The 17,431-nt window shown below is 33.6% G+C and overlaps 1 protein-coding gene across 1 annotated transcript in view; it reads left to right on the top strand.

Annotated features, from left to right (window-relative positions):
- WASF1 (WASP family member 1) overlaps nt 1-17,431 on the top strand; it is a 118,714-nt gene that overhangs the window by 82,721 nt on the left and 18,562 nt on the right. The window contains 2 exon segments of the mRNA XM_051997535.1: nt 911-1,071; nt 13,316-13,450. Coding sequence (XP_051853495.1) covers nt 939-1,071; nt 13,316-13,450 — 268 coding nt within the window. The 5' untranslated portion in view covers nt 911-938.

Genomic DNA, 17,431 nt, shown 5'->3' with positions numbered 1-17,431 from the left:
ATACATCATAGAAAAAAAGAAAAGGTACTATATGTACAAAACTTTATCAGCTCTTTTTCTGGTAGCAAAAAACTGCCAAACAACTGGAAAGCAAGAAGATGACCATCGCTGAGGGAATAGGTGAACCATGTAGGGTCTGAATGTAATAAAATACTAATATTCCATAAGAAATGAGGAAATCAATGATCTCAGTGACACATGGAAAGACATATATGAACTGATGCAAAATAATCTTTCTAAGTAAGGCATAAGTCTGACATGGCTTTAAAAATCTTGAGAAGCTCCCTATTGCCTCAAATATAAAACATGAGATTCCTTAGCTTTGCATTATGGAAACTTCTACAATGTGACTCATCTATCCTTCAATATTTATTATGTATTAATTTCTTTCACATATTCTATATTCTAGTCAAGATGATCTACCAGTTTGGTCCTTAGTCTGAAATTCCATCTCTGTCTCTTCACCTTCACACAAGCAGTCCTCATTCCTAGAATATAGCCAATCCTCACTTTTGCTACTTTTAGAATCTTTAATCTTCTCAGATTTTTCTCAGATTTCAATCTTTTCTCCTCCTCAAATTACTGTGTAATTACTATACAGGTAGATTCTAAGTTCCTTAAAGGAAGAGACTTTCATTTTTCTTTTGTACTCAGGGGATGCCTAGTGCAGTGTCTATTTAATAAAAGTTAGATTCTGAATTGAATCTTGAATGACTTGAATCCATGGGAGATGATCTCATCTGATTTTGTTGTTGTTGTTGTTAGGAGAACATTCAAATTCATGCATTTCTTCCAAGCAAAAATTGTTATTGTTCATTTGCATATGAAAGATGGCATTACTCAGAAATGATTGAAAATTTGAGTTGTGACATATGAATCATCTTCTTTAACTGTATTTCATTCCTCCCAGGTGAATTGGCACATAGATTCATCTCGGGATGCCATTAGTGAAGAGAAATATTGACCCCAGGCACCTGTGCCATACAGCACTGCCCAGAGGCATTAAGAATGAACTGGAATGTGTAACCAATATCTCCTTGGCAAATATAATTAGACAACTAAGTAGTCTGAGTAAGTATCTTTGATTGTCAATGCACTTAATTTCAAAATAAAACAGCATTTTTTGGGAGATAATTCTCTATGAGTTTGGTTTGATTTGACTTTTTTAGGAGGGGAGAAGGGGAATAGAACAGATATTGAAAATAGTTTGCCATAGTTAAGTAAAACCAAATAAAATTAACAAGTGTTTTTGAGATTCTTACAAAGTATTACATATTCTAAATCAGAAGAACTTCAGTGGGTTGTCAGATGAGTCAGAAAATTGCTATTTAGCCTCCCACTCTTCAAATTTTTCTTTTAACCTTTTGAGTCTTAAAGAGTTTTCATATAGACCAATTCTAAGATCAAATAAACATGTATAGGCACAATATATTGTTTCTTTTGTATATTATATACTTTAGAGCAAAACACAACAGACTGGAATGGGAAATCAATCTATTCTCAAAATACCCTCATATATGTGTCTATGGAGGAGAGATGATTATAACTACATGTTGGGAGCTCTGTAGGTCCTATTCACCAGAATTACATACCAAGTATGAGAAACATTGATTTATATTAAGTAACTAATGCCCAAATATTCTTAAGGTTTGCTATTTTAAAAGATATATTATGATTACACCTCAAATAACGTTCCTAGGGCATCTGAAACTCAACATGTCCAAAACAGTAGTCACTGTCTTTCTCCCTAATTCTACCATGCACCCTGTCAGACCAGTTTGAATTTCCCTATTTCTGTGAGATCATCCAGGTTCACAACCTTGTTGATATCCTCCACTGCTCAATCCCATTCACTTCTTATATCCAATCAGTTGCCAAGGCTTATTGTTTCAGTCTCCTTATCACTTTCATACATTTTTTCTTCACCCATATAGTTGCCAAACCTAGTTCAGGCTCCCATCACCTCTCACCTAGAATAATTTTCTAATGATTCCTCCTATTTCAGGTCCCTTTCCACTCCAATCTATTTTGTACCCTAATGATATTTAAAACTCAAATAGAAATGTTTAGAAAACCAAAAAATAACACTATCTATGACCATTGCATTTTTATTTTGTTAACCACTTCCCAGTTACATTTTCATCTGGTTTGGGCTATACTGAGAGTTTGATACCTCTAAAGTCTGCTCAACCATGATAGTGATTTTCCAGATCTGCTCACTCCCTTCACAATAAACTCTAGTGGCTCTCTTTCACTTTTTGGATCATTTATGAACTATTGCCTCCTAATCTAGTTCTATTTTACCCTTCTAACTTCATTATATAATATTTCCTTTTATGTTCTCTATGATCCAGCCATACTGACCTTTGTGTATCCCCTCCCATATGATATTCATCTCCTGTTTCCATGCCTTTATATTGAATATTCTTCATACTTTGAATGTTCTTTCTCTTCACCTCTGATTCTTGGAATCAACATTCCTTTAAAACTCAGTTGAGTATTTCTTTCTACTTGAGACCTTTCTTGGTAATCCTAAATGGTAGTGCATTCTCTCCCCTGCCCCCCACAGCTACTTTGTACTTAGTATTAATGTACCTGGGTCATAGTAAGTGCTTACTAAGTGCTTGTTGGTGACTGACTTATATCTGCTTTGCATACGTCTGTCTTGTCTCCATCCCTCCTTTTCCTTCTCTTCCCCCCATGTTAGTTCCTTGAGAGTAGGGGATATTTTACTTTTGTCTTTGTATTCTATGTTTAGCCTAATATTTGGCAAGTAATAAATATTTGATGAGTACTTATTGATTGAATAATTGAAAAACTATTAAAATAGACTGAAAGGTTAGTTTTGTTTTTTAAAATCAAGGTTTATTTCTTAGCAGTTGTCTATCTAAAATATTTTCTTGAAAAAACAAAAGCTTTTTTTTAAAAAATCTAGTATTTCTTTAGAGAACTTTCATTATTGCTGGCAAACTAAAAGGCAATAATTGAATCAAAAGATATATTAAAAGATAAATAAGGGACCGATGCTAAAAAGTTTTATATATACTACAGATTACTTGAAATTAGCCATTGCTTCCTAGTGATGATGTTTTTCCTAAATAAAGAATTAACTTAAACTTGGAGCAACAAAATACATTAAAAACAAGTAAAATAAATGCTTTTCTATAAGTACAAAAAGAATGTTATCATATTGAAATTAAGATTTGGCTAGAGCTATTAGTGTCCTTTACTCAAAAACCATATTTTTGTCTTTTTATTGTTTTTTTTAAGGCAGTTGATGTAAACAGATAGAAAATTAGTAGCTTTTCTATTTAAATTCTTGTAGCAAGTAGAGTTCAAATTAGAAATGAAGGGCTTTCTGATTTGCTTTTACCCTGGAGAAGCTCAGGATCAAAATCCTTTCTTACCTGTTTCTTTTTTGGAAGTTCTTGGCAGCTTATAGCCCCATCTGGTGAATTTTTGATGAAAGTGAAATTTATTAATTTTTATTTCTGAAATGTTTTTGCATTTTTACTTATAATATACTACATTTTTCATTATAGAATTTCAAAACTTTTTTGCTATGGGATATTGACAGAAATAAAATAAAACATCAGAAAAATGGAAATCCTGGGAGGCCCAGGATCCAATAGCATTCTTAATATAGTGAGTCCCCAATCTTAGACATAATAAAAAATTTTGCTAGTATTTTCCATCTTGGACACTTTGAAGCTCATCTTATACCTCCTTCTTATCTCCACTTTATATAGAAACTAAAGATCACTTTTTTGGGGGGGCTAAAGTTGGTACTTATTTTCTTAATTAGTTTTCCTTTTTCTAATGTGCCATCACCTAAAATCATAATTCTGTTAGGTAGGTGGCTAAACTTTAATTGAACTGAAGACTTCCAGACTTGTAATAAAATAAAGTGGATGTGAGTAAACCTTTCATATTACATATGTTCTAACATAATTTTCTGTCTCATTCCCAATTACCCATCCCATGTCCCCATCCAGCTTTGCCTGTCCTCTGGATGCTCCCGTCCTATTATTAGCAGACTCTACTTTGTATTAGACATCTTTTTTATGTTCTCTATCTTCTTAAAATCACAGAAACCTGGTTTCACCTAAAAGACACAGTATTTGTAGCTACCTTCTCTTTCATGCCTCCTGACACAATGAGACAGGAGAAGTAGGACATACTCTTTGTTGTTCATATATACTCTGCTGCCATCACCCAGCAAACTCTTTTCCTTTGAAATTCATTTGGTCCATATATGTGACTATATAACTCTTATTAGCATTTATCTGCCAATCACTAGTTTATTATTTTTCCATTTTCAGCATTTGGTTCATAGTCTTCTGCCCTCCATCACATACTCTTTTAGAAGACTTTAATTTATCATATATTTCAGTATGAGGACACCTCAAATATCTGTTCTCTTGAACTTCCAAGACGATCATCATGTAGGAATTGTTAAACCCTCAATTTCATCTTCACTTACAAATATTCTGCCATCACAGTTCAGAACTCTAAAATTCTTCTTTGAAAAGAAGTGGATGCCCATGAATTGGGGAATGGCTGAACAAGATGTGGTACAGGAAGGTAATGGAATATTATTGTTTTATAAAAAATAATGAACAAATTGATTTTAGAAAGACCTGGAAAGATTCACATGAACTGATGCTGAATGAAATCAGTAGAACCAGGAATACATTGTACACAATAACAGCAAGTATGTCTGATGATTGGCTATGAAAAGTCTGGTTCTTCTCACTGGTTCAGTGATCTAAAGCAATCCCAATAGACTTTGAACAGAAAATGCCATCTGTAACCAGAGGAAAAACTATAAATTAACACATATTATGTTCACTTCTTTTTTCTTTTTTTTCTCTCTCCCATTATTTTTCCCATTTGCTCTGATTTTTCTTTCCCAACATAATTCATAAAACAATATGTATTAAAAACAAAAACAAAAAAACCTGTGTAAGTCTTCTGATGATAGCATCCTGTTCTTCTTTTTCTTCTTGTACTCCAAACCTCCCAAATTTACTCTTTATCTTTGCTGTAAACTCTGATTCCCCTGCTCTGATCTCATTTTCTCTTTTTGAAATTTTGACCCTATACTTATAGATTATCACCAATCCAATTTTATCCTGTTTTCTATCCCACAACCCTCTTTTCTTTTGTTTTTATCACATCTTAATAGCATAGCTGTGCTCATCTCACTTAAGATTCCTGCCAGCAAATCAGTTAATCTCTTTTGACCTCAGTCTCATCTATAAGAAATGAGTAATTATACTGCCTTCCTCACAGAGGTACAGTGAGGGCCAAATGAGATAATGTTTTTAAAGCAAACTATGTGTAATCCTTTACTCCTCACTCCCTCTTATCCACCATATCCAATCAGCTGCCAAGATTTATCAGTTCCATCTTCATAACATCTCCTGTATATTCTTTCTTCCCTCCTCTGAAACTCCCATCACCCTGCTTCAGACTCTGGTTGTCTCCTCTCTGGACTATTGCAGTAGTCCTGTAGTTGGTATCCCTGTTTCAAATTTTTCCCCACTGAAGTACATACTTTATTCATCCATCAACTTCATCCCAAAACACAAGACTGACCAACCCCTCTTCTCCCCAACCCCATTTTGTAAACTCTAGTGGTTTCTTATTAAAAATGCAAATATAAAATCTTCTGATCTTTAGGCTAGTCATAAAATGATCCCTTCATATTTCTCCAGTCTCCTTATACTTTATCCTCCATGGGCTCTATAGCTCCTTGATCATGACTTCCAACTCAAGGACATTATTATGTCTATCCTCCTGCTTGGAATTCTCTCCCTTTTCATCTCATGTCTCTTTGCCCACAATTTCCCTCAGGTCAACGCTGGAATTATATATTTTTTAACATGTTTAACATATATTGGATTACTTGCCATCTAGGGGAGGGGGTTGGGGAAGGGTGAGAAAAATTTGGAATACAAGGTTTTGCAAGGGTTAATGTTGAAAAATTATCCATGCATATATTTTGAAAATAAAAAGCTTTAATTAAAAATTAAAATTAAAAATACAATTACATGGAACTGGGGAAAATATAATAAATTTTTTAAAATAAAAAAGGTAAATGTAAAAATCAATACAGCAGAAAAAAAAGAAAAAGAAATAGACTATTCCCAATAATGTGGGAAAGCTAAACAAATGTGTAATGGAAATAAAATGGAAAAGAAAGAATACTACTTTATAAGAAATGAAGATTTTCATACTAACATTTCTTATAATGAGATTATTTTCCATGACACTCAAACCACAGTTTGTTGGCATTTCTGTTGTATTAAGAATTCACCTTTTTCCTAGTTTGGGTTTGTTTTGTTTTGTTGTTTTTGCTAACATACAGTGTTGCTATGAATTTTTGTGAACTTATACAAAACATAGAAAGCAAAAACAACAAAAGAACAGTAAATTTAGTGGCAACAATAATGTGAATGAAAACATCAAAACAAAATGCAGATGTTTAATGGGGTGACTCATCTGGGCCCCAAAGAATAGTTGGATAAATCCTTCCTTTTGGTAAGAAAAGTGAGGGACTAACATGAATAACTTGTATTTGTGTGGCATTTTAAGGTTTGCAAAATACTTTACAAATATTATCTAATTTAATCCTCACAACCAGCCTGGGAGGTAGGTGCCAATATAATATTTGTTTTTACAGGATTTGAGTTCAGGACTTCCTGAATTCAGGCTCGGCACTCTATCCACTGAGTCACCTATCTGCTTAGTTAAGCTCATTATAAATGTGAGTTCTTATTATTATAGATAATAATTGCAGGAATTATTGTTTTGGGCTCAAATCACTGAACCCTGCTCAATCTTACTGACTTCATCTATATATTGGAACTAAAGATGTTTGAATATCTTCTTCACTGAATTATTGTAAATTAAGTGCTTTGTAAACATTATGCACTATCTAAAAGTGAGCTATACAAAAAAAATTTTTTTTCTTTATTATTGTCTTTCATTTATTGAACGAGTATTTATGCAATACTGGTGGGTTTTTATAAGCATAAAAACCATGACATTTTTCCATTTGAAAAATCTTCTTGTTCTCTTAGGAATAATCAACTAGAAAATTAAAGGAAGTTTGGAAACAAGATTTTCAAACTATAAAATGCTCTGTAAACATGTGTTCTTCATGTATGTATGTGCGTATATATGTGTGTGTGTTTTTAAAAACTATCCCACCACAACAGTTAGGTGAGCTGATTCCTCAGTTTCTGTGTTTCTCCTTTTACCATATGAATAATGGCAGTAGATGACATTTATAAGGGGCTATAAAGTTTGCAACCTCTTTAAGTGAATTATCTCATTTGAGCTTCATAACAACCCAATGAGGTAGAGGCAGATATTTTTATTCAAATTTTACAGATGAGGAAGCCCAGGATTTCATAGAGATAAATTGTTCAGTTATATACAGCCAGTGTCAGGAACAGAATATGAATTTGGCTCTTGCCTGGCATTGTCTTACTTCTTGGAAGCTTTATAAATTTAAAAGATGAGGATTTTTTTGGAGAACAGAGAAGGAAAGGACTCCAGAACTTAATTGTATTGATATAAGAAACATCTGGTGAAAAACTCTTAACAAGGGAGATGAGCATCTGTTTTGTAATTTATTCTTATAAAGTTGCCTGGAGGCATCGAGAGATTTCTTGAGTTGCCCAGGGTCACATAATGTGTCAGACACTAATCCAGATCTTTTTTTTTTTTTTTTTAACTACAGTTGCATCTTTTATAATTCCCTAGGTGACCAGGGAACAGAATATCTGCAGAAGCCCCAATTTTTGCCCAGATTTTGCCCCAGGGCTTCAGAGTAGGTATAACCATAAGATAATTAAGGTGAATACAACTCTGAACTTGGAATCAAAACCTGAATTTACATTATGCCTCAGATGCTTATTAACTGCATAATTCTGGGCAAGTCCCTTACTTCTGTTTGCCATAGTTTCCTTTTCTTACAAGATAGAGCTAATGATGATATGCACTTACCTCCCAAGGTTGTTGTGAAGATAAAATGAGATAGTTTGTCAAATGTTCTGCAAATCTTATGATACTTGTATAAATGCTGCTGGCTTTGTTCAGTTATTTTTCAGTCCAGTCTGACTCTGTGGCTCTGTTTGGGGATTACTTGGCAAAGCACTAGAAGAGTTTATCATTTCCTTCTCCAACTTATTTTACAGATGAGGAAACTGAGGCAAACAGGATTATACGACTTGCCCAGGATCATACAGCTAATATGTCTGAGGCCAGATTTCAACTCAGGAAGGGTGTTTCTGACTCAAAAACTGACACTCAAAAACTCCCCCATCTAGCTGCTCATATAGAAAGACTATGGATTATGGTTATGATTAATCTGGGATAACATTCATTATTGCCATTGGTCATGATGTACCCTCAAAGGTAGCCTAATTGGGAAGACTGCATGTAGAGTGAGAATTATCCAAATTGTAAACAACCTAAGAGTAAGAGAGTGAGTGGAGAGAGAGCTGCAGCAACTAAGCCACAGATAAAATCTATTATAGTGTGAGTGGGTGAATAGTGTTAAAAGCTTAAGCCTGGTAACTAAGTTTAGAGTTAAGAATAAAGGGGAATTGGTGATTGCTATAGCAATAAGCAGTAAGCTAGGTAGCACACTTTCTTAGTACTCTAGACCTGGAAGAGAGCTTTAAAAGATCATGGCAATGATACTCAGCACATAAAAAAGGTAATAAAGTCATCTTTAACAGGAAAAAATGCAGTGGAAACAGACTAGGTAAGGAGAAATATTGAGCCCAGATTTTGACTTTTATTTGTCAAAACAAAATACTGAAAGGAAATGTAAATGTGTCTAATTCTTCATTAAATGAAAATGTTTTTATAAGACCCACATAATATTCTTTCATGGGGCAATTTTCAGTACACAAATTTAACCAACTGAAATAATTTTTTAAAGTAATATTCACAGCAATTTTTTGAAAAGAAGGATTAGCTTTTGAATGAAAAGTCTGCTTTTTATTGTAAAGATAAAACACAGTGTTCTTGGCTTAGTTATTCTCCAGATGGCCATGGATCAATCCTCACAGTTCTGTGAACACATAGTTACATTCTTCAGAAAGGTTGACTTTAAAAAAAAAAAGTGTATATTTAACATGTGGTAAATAATTGTTGATTCATTAGCTCTGACTTCTATTTCTGTTGACAAGAAAATAGAAGGAAAAGGATTAAGCCTGTATATAAAACCTGCTGTGGCCATCATCCTACCTATGTGTTGTTGTTGTTGTTCTTGTTTGTTCTTCTCGAAGAGGACCATTGCATCAGGGAGGTTATGCTGTGACATTAGAGTGAGGGACCTGAAAGTCATCTTCCTTAATATCTACATTCAATCAATTACCAATATCCTGTTGTTGGGGTCTATGAATCTCCTTTATATCTGGCCCACCCAACTTCCACTGCAACCAAATCTGAATACTCTGAATGTGTGAATACTCATCTTTTCTTATTTGGATTAGTATAGAGACAACTTCCCACTCTTACCTTATGCTTCTCCTCTACATAATCGCCATTCCAGCCAACGTGGACTAATCTGTTCTGATCTTTCTACCATTCCCATCTCTTTATTCAAGCTGATCCTCACACTTAGAATGGAGTCTATCTTCACTTCTATTAACTGACATTTCCTTCTTCCTTCCAACTCTGATTTTACCTGTGACATATTCCCTTGCTAATACTTTACTAATTTGTATTATTAATACTAATTGATCTCTACATTTTTCATCTTTTTGGTAGCATTTCATCTGGATCAATCCTTTTACTTATCCTTTTATCATAACTAGTTCCTAAATAAAAGAGTTTGCAGCATGTCTCTATCTTTGTACCAAGTGCCAGGTCTTATCTCTTGAACTTGATAAATATGGATTAAATTGAATGTCATGTGATGAAAGTTGTGGTATCAACAAACTTATGCATGGCAAATGGAAATAGATTGCTTCCTTAAGTCTGTTTCAAGTTGGTTGTACCTAGAGAGAGAATATTATTTTCATATCTAGGTATTGATATTGCAGCTACTGACACATTAAAAAACACATAGTTATGAACCAAGATGCTTGTTTCTCTCTTGACTTAAAAAAAAAAAAAAGTAGGCATGTACTAGTAAGAAGAATTGTTGGACAACCTAAAAAACAAAAATAAAATAGCTGCACAGGTGAATAAAACAAAAATAAAATAGCTGGACAGGTGAATAAAACAAAAATAAAATAGCTGGACAAGTGAATAAAAAATGCTTGTTGTGCAGACTATTATATGAAAGAACAGTCTTAATAGAATTATCCATAACTTTAGTCATTTTAAGACCAATATTCTTACAACAAAGGAATATAATAGTCTCCAATGGATCCAAAAGAAGTACAGAGACATATGTGATAGAAGAAGAGACATATATGAAGAATGTAAATTTGTTACAGCTTATTAGCAATGGCCAGTTAATTTGCTAGAAATGATGTGAAAGCTGGTAAAGATGTGAATCAGTCAGGTAGCTATAGTGAGACTGGGAAGGGCAAGGAAACAGATGTTTATTAAGTGCCTTCTATATGCTGGGTATTGTGTTAAGCAATTTATGTACCATCTTATTTGAAGTAATAGAAGGTTAACATGTATGCTGCCCTAGGATACCCATGTTTTAGGAGACTTATAGAAAGTCCTTAAACAGGTATCCACAATGGATTCATACAAGGATATGAAACAAAAAATACATAGAATGAGAATGCATAGATAAACGGTAAGCTATCCTACCAGAGGGTGTAACCACATTGCCAAGATTCCAGATCAATTATCATGCTTGTCATTTGGCAAGTTTAAACATCTGTTGCTACGACTATAGAATTGTATATGTAATTTCAATCCATTAAAATACATGGCTAGATCAAGAATATGTAATGATCAAGTAAGATGCTCCATGCAAAAATTGAATTAAACATTAGAAAAATACTATCTGGATCTAAGCTAGTATATGATAATATTTTTCTTTGAACAGTAGCAAAATATTTCAGATAATATACAGGTATCCCTTATTTAAAATTCACTCAAGATAAGGGAAAGGAAGAGAACAAGCATTTAAATAGTGCCTACTATGTTCCAGACACTGTGCTAAGCCCTCTACAAATATGATTTCATTTGATTGTTACAACAACTCTGTGAGGTAAGAGCTATTATCCCCATTTTATAGTTGAGGAAATTGAAGCAAACAGTAGTTAAGTGATTTGCCCAGGACCCACAGAACTATCATTGAGGCCATAGCTGATCTTGGGTCTTCTGTCTCCAGGCCCAGCACTTTCTCTACTGCCACGGTGGATAAAGCTGCCTCATTTATAATTTATAATCTATAAAGTGCTGATTCATTTCATATAACTTGTCATTTTAAACTTAAGAAATTTTAATTCTAGAATTGAATATGTTTAACATATACTGTCACATTAAAAAATACATAATTATGAACCAATGACTTGACATCTAGGGGAGGAAGTGGGGGGAAAAGAGAGAAAAAAAATTTCAACAAAAGGTTTTGCAAGGGTGGATATTGAAAATTATCTTTACATGTGTTTTAATAAAATATTTTAATATTATTAATTTATTCTATTTTAATTTAATGATTTAATGCAATATTAATTTAATATTTTTAATAAAAAATAAAAAAGAAATTTTAATTCAAAAGCATATAGTATTATAGCACCTTTTTGCAAAGTATAATATGGGAGATACACTCTATAAATAGAATTAAATTCTTAAGTAGACAAAGTTGAGTCAGTTTCTAGGAGGCTAACTTATAAAATTAAAGGATCCTACCCACAAGAATAGGCCAAGACCCCTGGGAAGGTTGTTACAGCAACTATCTATCAAGATCCCAACTGTCTAGCAACCTTGTTTACCCAGAATTACCTGAGAATTAGAAAGTAAGTCAAAACAGAAATCACAAAGGCCATTCACTAAATAAAGTTAGTATTATTTATTCATAGAAGACTTTACCACCTCCATTTTTTTATTGGACACCTACAATTTTTTACTTTTCTGGTTCTGAAGGCTTGTAATTAAAGACAACAAATTAGAAAGGGTAAGGAAATTGTCTTAATCAAATAATCAAATGCAGTTAGTTATAAAAATAGGAAAGGATAGCTGACAGTAAAAAAGAAAACTATTAAAAAATATATAAAAATCAAACACAAGAACTCAAAAGGTCTGATACTCTGGGCCCATATATGTAGGGCAGGCAACTCTCCATAACTCAGGAGCCTTTCATTGTGATGATTCAGATTTCTTGCAAAAAAGGCAATGTAATATATTATTATAGAACCAAGCGTACAATTAATGTCATAGAATTTAATCATTTGAACACTTTTAGGCCTAAAATATCTCTTGAAAAATATAATTTTTGATCCTCTGGCAATTATTTGGTGTTTTGATTCATTTCATGTTACAGGAAAGTGTTTTAATTCTTGATATTACAAATGTAATGATTATTTCTGATTATAAATCCCCAGGCTAGTTGATTAATTAGATTTTTAGAATTAGATTTCTCCTTTTCAACTAGGATATTTGGGGGGGTTTGTAAGAAAATTAAACTTTAGCCTCAATCGGTTAGACCAGTAAATATAACCATTTCAGACTTAAACTAGTCTTAATCCTTAGTCTAAGGATATTTCATAGGGAGATCTTAAAGAGTGACTATATTGACATAAATATCTTTATCATCTTATATTAGTGCTTATTTAGGACATCCAATTTAGTTCTTATACCAATGTGTTTCTACCCAGTAAATATTCGTTAAACACCTATTAAGTGCTTGACACTGGGTTAAGTGCTTACAATACAAAGAAACACAGTTCCTGTTCTCAAGGAATAAAGAGACTAATGTTAGATAGAACATTCATTAGGAGCCTACTTTGTGCTAATAGAAATACAAACAAGTAAAATTCCCTTTCCCACAAAGATTTTCTATTCTACTGAGGGAGGAACATAAAATAAAAGGGAGTCTGTGGGGTATTGAAATTGGCCCTATGAAATTAGGGCCAAGGTGGTTCCAGTCCAATTTTCTGGTGGGGAGGCAGCAAGAGACAGTTGCTTGGGTGGAGACAGCATGGTGTGGAGATGTCCAAGAAGTAATTTTTGAAAACGAGAAAATGTTTGGAATTTGTAGCTTATGATGCTTCAAATATATGTTAAATTATTATTCTTTTAAATGTTCAATTATCATATACTTCACTCATACCAAAATCTCTGATTCATTTTTGCATTATTTATATTTTGTGTTTTGTAGGTAAGTATGCTGAAGATATATTTGGAGAACTATTTAACGAAGCACACAGTTTTTCCTTCAGAGTCAACTCTTTACAAGAGCGGGTAGATCGTTTGTCTGTCAGTGTCACACAACTTGATCCCAAGGAAGAAGAATGTAAGTTCACTCATGGTATTATATGTTGACTAAATTTTTTTTTTTTTTTTGATGTCCAATGAAGAGTATTTGAGAACAGAGCCAAATAAATGTACAATTTTTCTTATGAAGGTTTTCTTCCAAAGATTCATGATATATGTTATTTATTCATGAATAAATCCATGACAGTTAATCCACAAGCATTTTTTAAGTACCTGCCATTCTCTAGACACTGTGATAGGTACTACAGAGACAACACAAATAGAGAAATGGTAACTGAAGAAGGGAGCTTTGGTCTGAGTAGTTGTAAAGATTGTGAGAAGAGTTATTAGAAAACAGATTGTCATTTCCTTTCTAGTTGCAACGATAATACTGATTTGATAATAATCTTAGAAAGGAAAGGATTAGACATTGGGACTGGGGGATGAGGAATAGATCAGAACTCCATTCACCTCATCAGGAGACAGCAAGAGTTTTGTGCCAAAGAGACCTTGATGTCTACATGGGAGATTGAAAGAGAAAGGAAGTGGGAACTGAGGCCAGCCAGATATAGTGGGATATGACAAATTAATTTTTTTCTTTTTCTCATGTCTACTAACAATTCTTGAATTATCAGTAAAATTGCCATATCAGGGGGAAATTTTTCAATAAGCTTTCTGTCTTCCTCCATTTTTTCCAATTCATTTACATACTTTAATCTTAGTGGTGAAAATTCTGTGAAACTACTTTAGAAATCCCTAAATGCATGTAAATTATTTTTATGAATGCCTTAATTTAGTTTTTTTTTGTGTTTTATTTGAGCAAGTTAAATACAGTTTTTAAAAAACTGGTAGGAAGTCTTCTCTTTAAATGGATTTAGTGCTGTTCTTGAAAGCTCCAGATTGTTATTGCTTGAAGCTGAAATTTTCACATTTTGATGTTAAGCTAGAGGTATAAGATTCAGAAGCTATGTTACAAGCTAAAATAATTTTAGAACCTTTAGTGTGAAAACATATCACATGTCTTCAAGCCGTGTTGGTGTCCTTTGAATGCTATTGTCTCCCAAGTCCCTTCTCTGCCAAAAGCAATATAAAAGCTAACAAGATAATTTTTATTTTCTTTCTATTGAGAGAAGGTGATATCTCCAGAGGGGAAAAAAAATAATTCCTGGTGAATAATTTTCTTTGATTTAAATAGATCCAAACTTAAATATCAAAAAATTTCTCGAAACCAGAAAGCAGATGAATAGCGAATAAATCAACTTCTTTTGACAGCTTGACCCAAGTTGTAAGCGACAAGAAGCAAAAACCTCAAAACATGTTATTAAATTGCCTTTTAGCTAGTTTCTATCACTAGCATGAATCGTCAAAATGTATGTGCAAATATTAGAAGCAATTTGATAGGCATATAATTCCAATCCTAGTTCAAAATGTGAGTGCCTCTTTTCCCCGAATAAAATAAAACCTCTAATTCCAAAAGAGACTTTATTTCACCCCTTTCTCTTCCCATCAACAAGAGGCCAATACCTTGCTATATAAAGCTTTAAACTGGAAAAATATGAAGTCAGAGACAGCAGGCTGTGAAATTTTCTTTCCTTGGAAAATTAACTCAGTTACATTATTAAAATATTATACACTTGCATCTTTTAACCTCCCTCGAGCTAGAATTCAAAATGCTCTGTTGATTATTTCTTCTTGATAACATCTTTCATATCCCATGTGGACATGAGCAAAAGCAAACCACTCTGCATATTGATGATAATAATGTAAATGAGAATCACTGAAAGGAAACCAAACTGTGAGGAATAAAAAGATCAATAGTTCTATAGTCAGAATTAATTTTTTAAATAAAGATAGCAGCCATATCCCCAAATTGAGCTATTATGTTATATCCGGAAATGATGGATATATAATGCAGGAGTTAGTAAAACTTATTTTTTCAAAAGGGAGAGACAATGATACCAAAATGAAAATGGGTTGTTGGTCATTTCTTCAAATCCATGCATCTACATAGGAATAAGAAGATGTAAACTTCAAAGGTTAAATGAAAATCAGACATCCACAAAAGCCAAAATGAGCACAAAAGACTGTGAAGTGAAACATATGGATAATGTCAAGGAGCATTAAGTCAAAAAATTTAGTTATGTAAGACCAAAGGAAAAAAAAAAAGAAACATAAAATTGAATTGCTTTTTAAAAGTGATTTTAGTGATGAAACTGATATTGTCTACTCATGCTTAAGTATGACAAGGATTTTTCGTTTCAATTTTGTACATGGATATGAATCGCAATTCCTTATATCTTAGTTGTTTAGGCAAATAGGTGGCACAGTGGATAGAGTTTCAGGCCCAAAGTCAGGAAGGTTCATCTTTGTGAGTTCAAAACTGCCCTTCAACACTTACTGTGTGACCTTGGGCAAATCGCTTAACCCTGTTTGCTTCAGTTTCCTTATCTGTAAAGTGAGCCAAATGGCAGGCAAAACACTCCAGAATTTCTGCTAAGAAAATCCCAAATGGGATTGTGAAGAGTTGGACATGACTGAAACAACTAAAGTTGGACATTTATTAATTGCTCACTGAGTATGCACAGAAACAAAAAAGAAAGGTCCTGGAAAGGAAATAATGAAGGAAACAACATACAAATACTTATGTATAAGCAAGATATACAGAATAAATTGAATAGCAACAGAGGGAAGGAACTGTAATAGCGTTAATAGCAGCATTTATATAGTTCTTCAGATTTTACAAAGCACTTTCCATAAGATATCTCACTTGGTATTCACATCAGCCCTTTTAAGGTAGGTGCTATTTTATCCCAATTTTAGAAGTGAGGAACCTACAAGGGTCACCAGCTAAGTATCCCAGGCAGCATTTGAAGTTCAGTCTTAACTGGCTCCCTACCACTAAAATTAAAGAAGCATCTTTAATGGCTTGTACTAGGAAACATGTACATAGTGCTTTAAGATTTACAAAGCACTTTACAAATATTATCTCCTTTTATCTTCATAACCCTGGTTATAGTTAGGTCATAGTAAAGGTTCAATAACCATTCAGGATCACAAAGCTAATAAGTATCTGAGGCTAAATTGGAACTCAAATATTCCTGACACCAGGACCAGTATTCTCTCCATTGTCTCATCTCTCTGTCTCTCAAAGAAGGTGAGATTTTAGCTGTGACTTGAAGGAAGCCAGAATACTGAAGGAAGAGGGGGAGAATTCCAGGTATCAACCTCCAATGAAAGTGCCCAGAGTTGGGAGATAGATTGTCTTGCATGAGAAATAGCAAAGGAAGCCAGTATCACTGATTGGGGAATGGGGGCAGGCAAAGGCAGGTAAGGCATAAAAAAAAAAAAATCATATAATGAAGGGTTTTGAATGAGGAATAAAGGATTTTCTATTTATTCTTGGAGACAATAGGGAGACCGTAAGTTTATTGAATGGGGAATGGAGAGAAGCTGGGGGGAGAGAGGGGAACGTATTCAAACCTGTACTTTAGAAAGATTATTTTGACAGTGGAGCAAAGGAGAGACTGGAGTGAGAAGTCTTGACAGGTGGAAAGGCAGAATAGAATATAGATAGGTGAAGATAGAATGCATAGGCTTTGAAAACAGACTGGATAGGGGAGAAGGAGATGATGGAGAGTAGGGAGTTGAGAAGGACACCTGGTTTGTGAGCCTCATCAACTGGGAGGATCCTAGTGACAGTAACAGGAAAGTTAGGAAGAGTCAAGGGCTTGGGGACAAAGATAATGAATTTAGTTTGGGGCATGTTAAGTTTAAGAAGTCTATTTTGTAGGATATCTACTTTGAAATGTACATCTGGTATTTATAAATGTGTGACTAGAAGTTAGGGCTGAGTAAATAGAAATAGAAATCATCAATTTGGAGATAATATTTTGAATTAGATTCAAATATTGTGAGGAGATCACTAAGTAAAAATAGTCTTAAGGAGAAAAATAAAGGGACTTTGGAGGATACCCAAAAGTTATTGGCCATGACAGTTATGAAGCAAAGGAGATTGAAAAGA

The sequence above is a fragment of the Antechinus flavipes genome, chromosome 4 (genome assembly GCF_016432865.1).
Source record: "Antechinus flavipes isolate AdamAnt ecotype Samford, QLD, Australia chromosome 4, AdamAnt_v2, whole genome shotgun sequence".
In the NCBI taxonomy this organism is placed as follows: Eukaryota; Metazoa; Chordata; class Mammalia; order Dasyuromorphia; family Dasyuridae; genus Antechinus; species Antechinus flavipes.
Note: the sequence above shows the minus strand (reverse complement) of the source record. Positions and strands in the feature narration are given on the sequence as shown.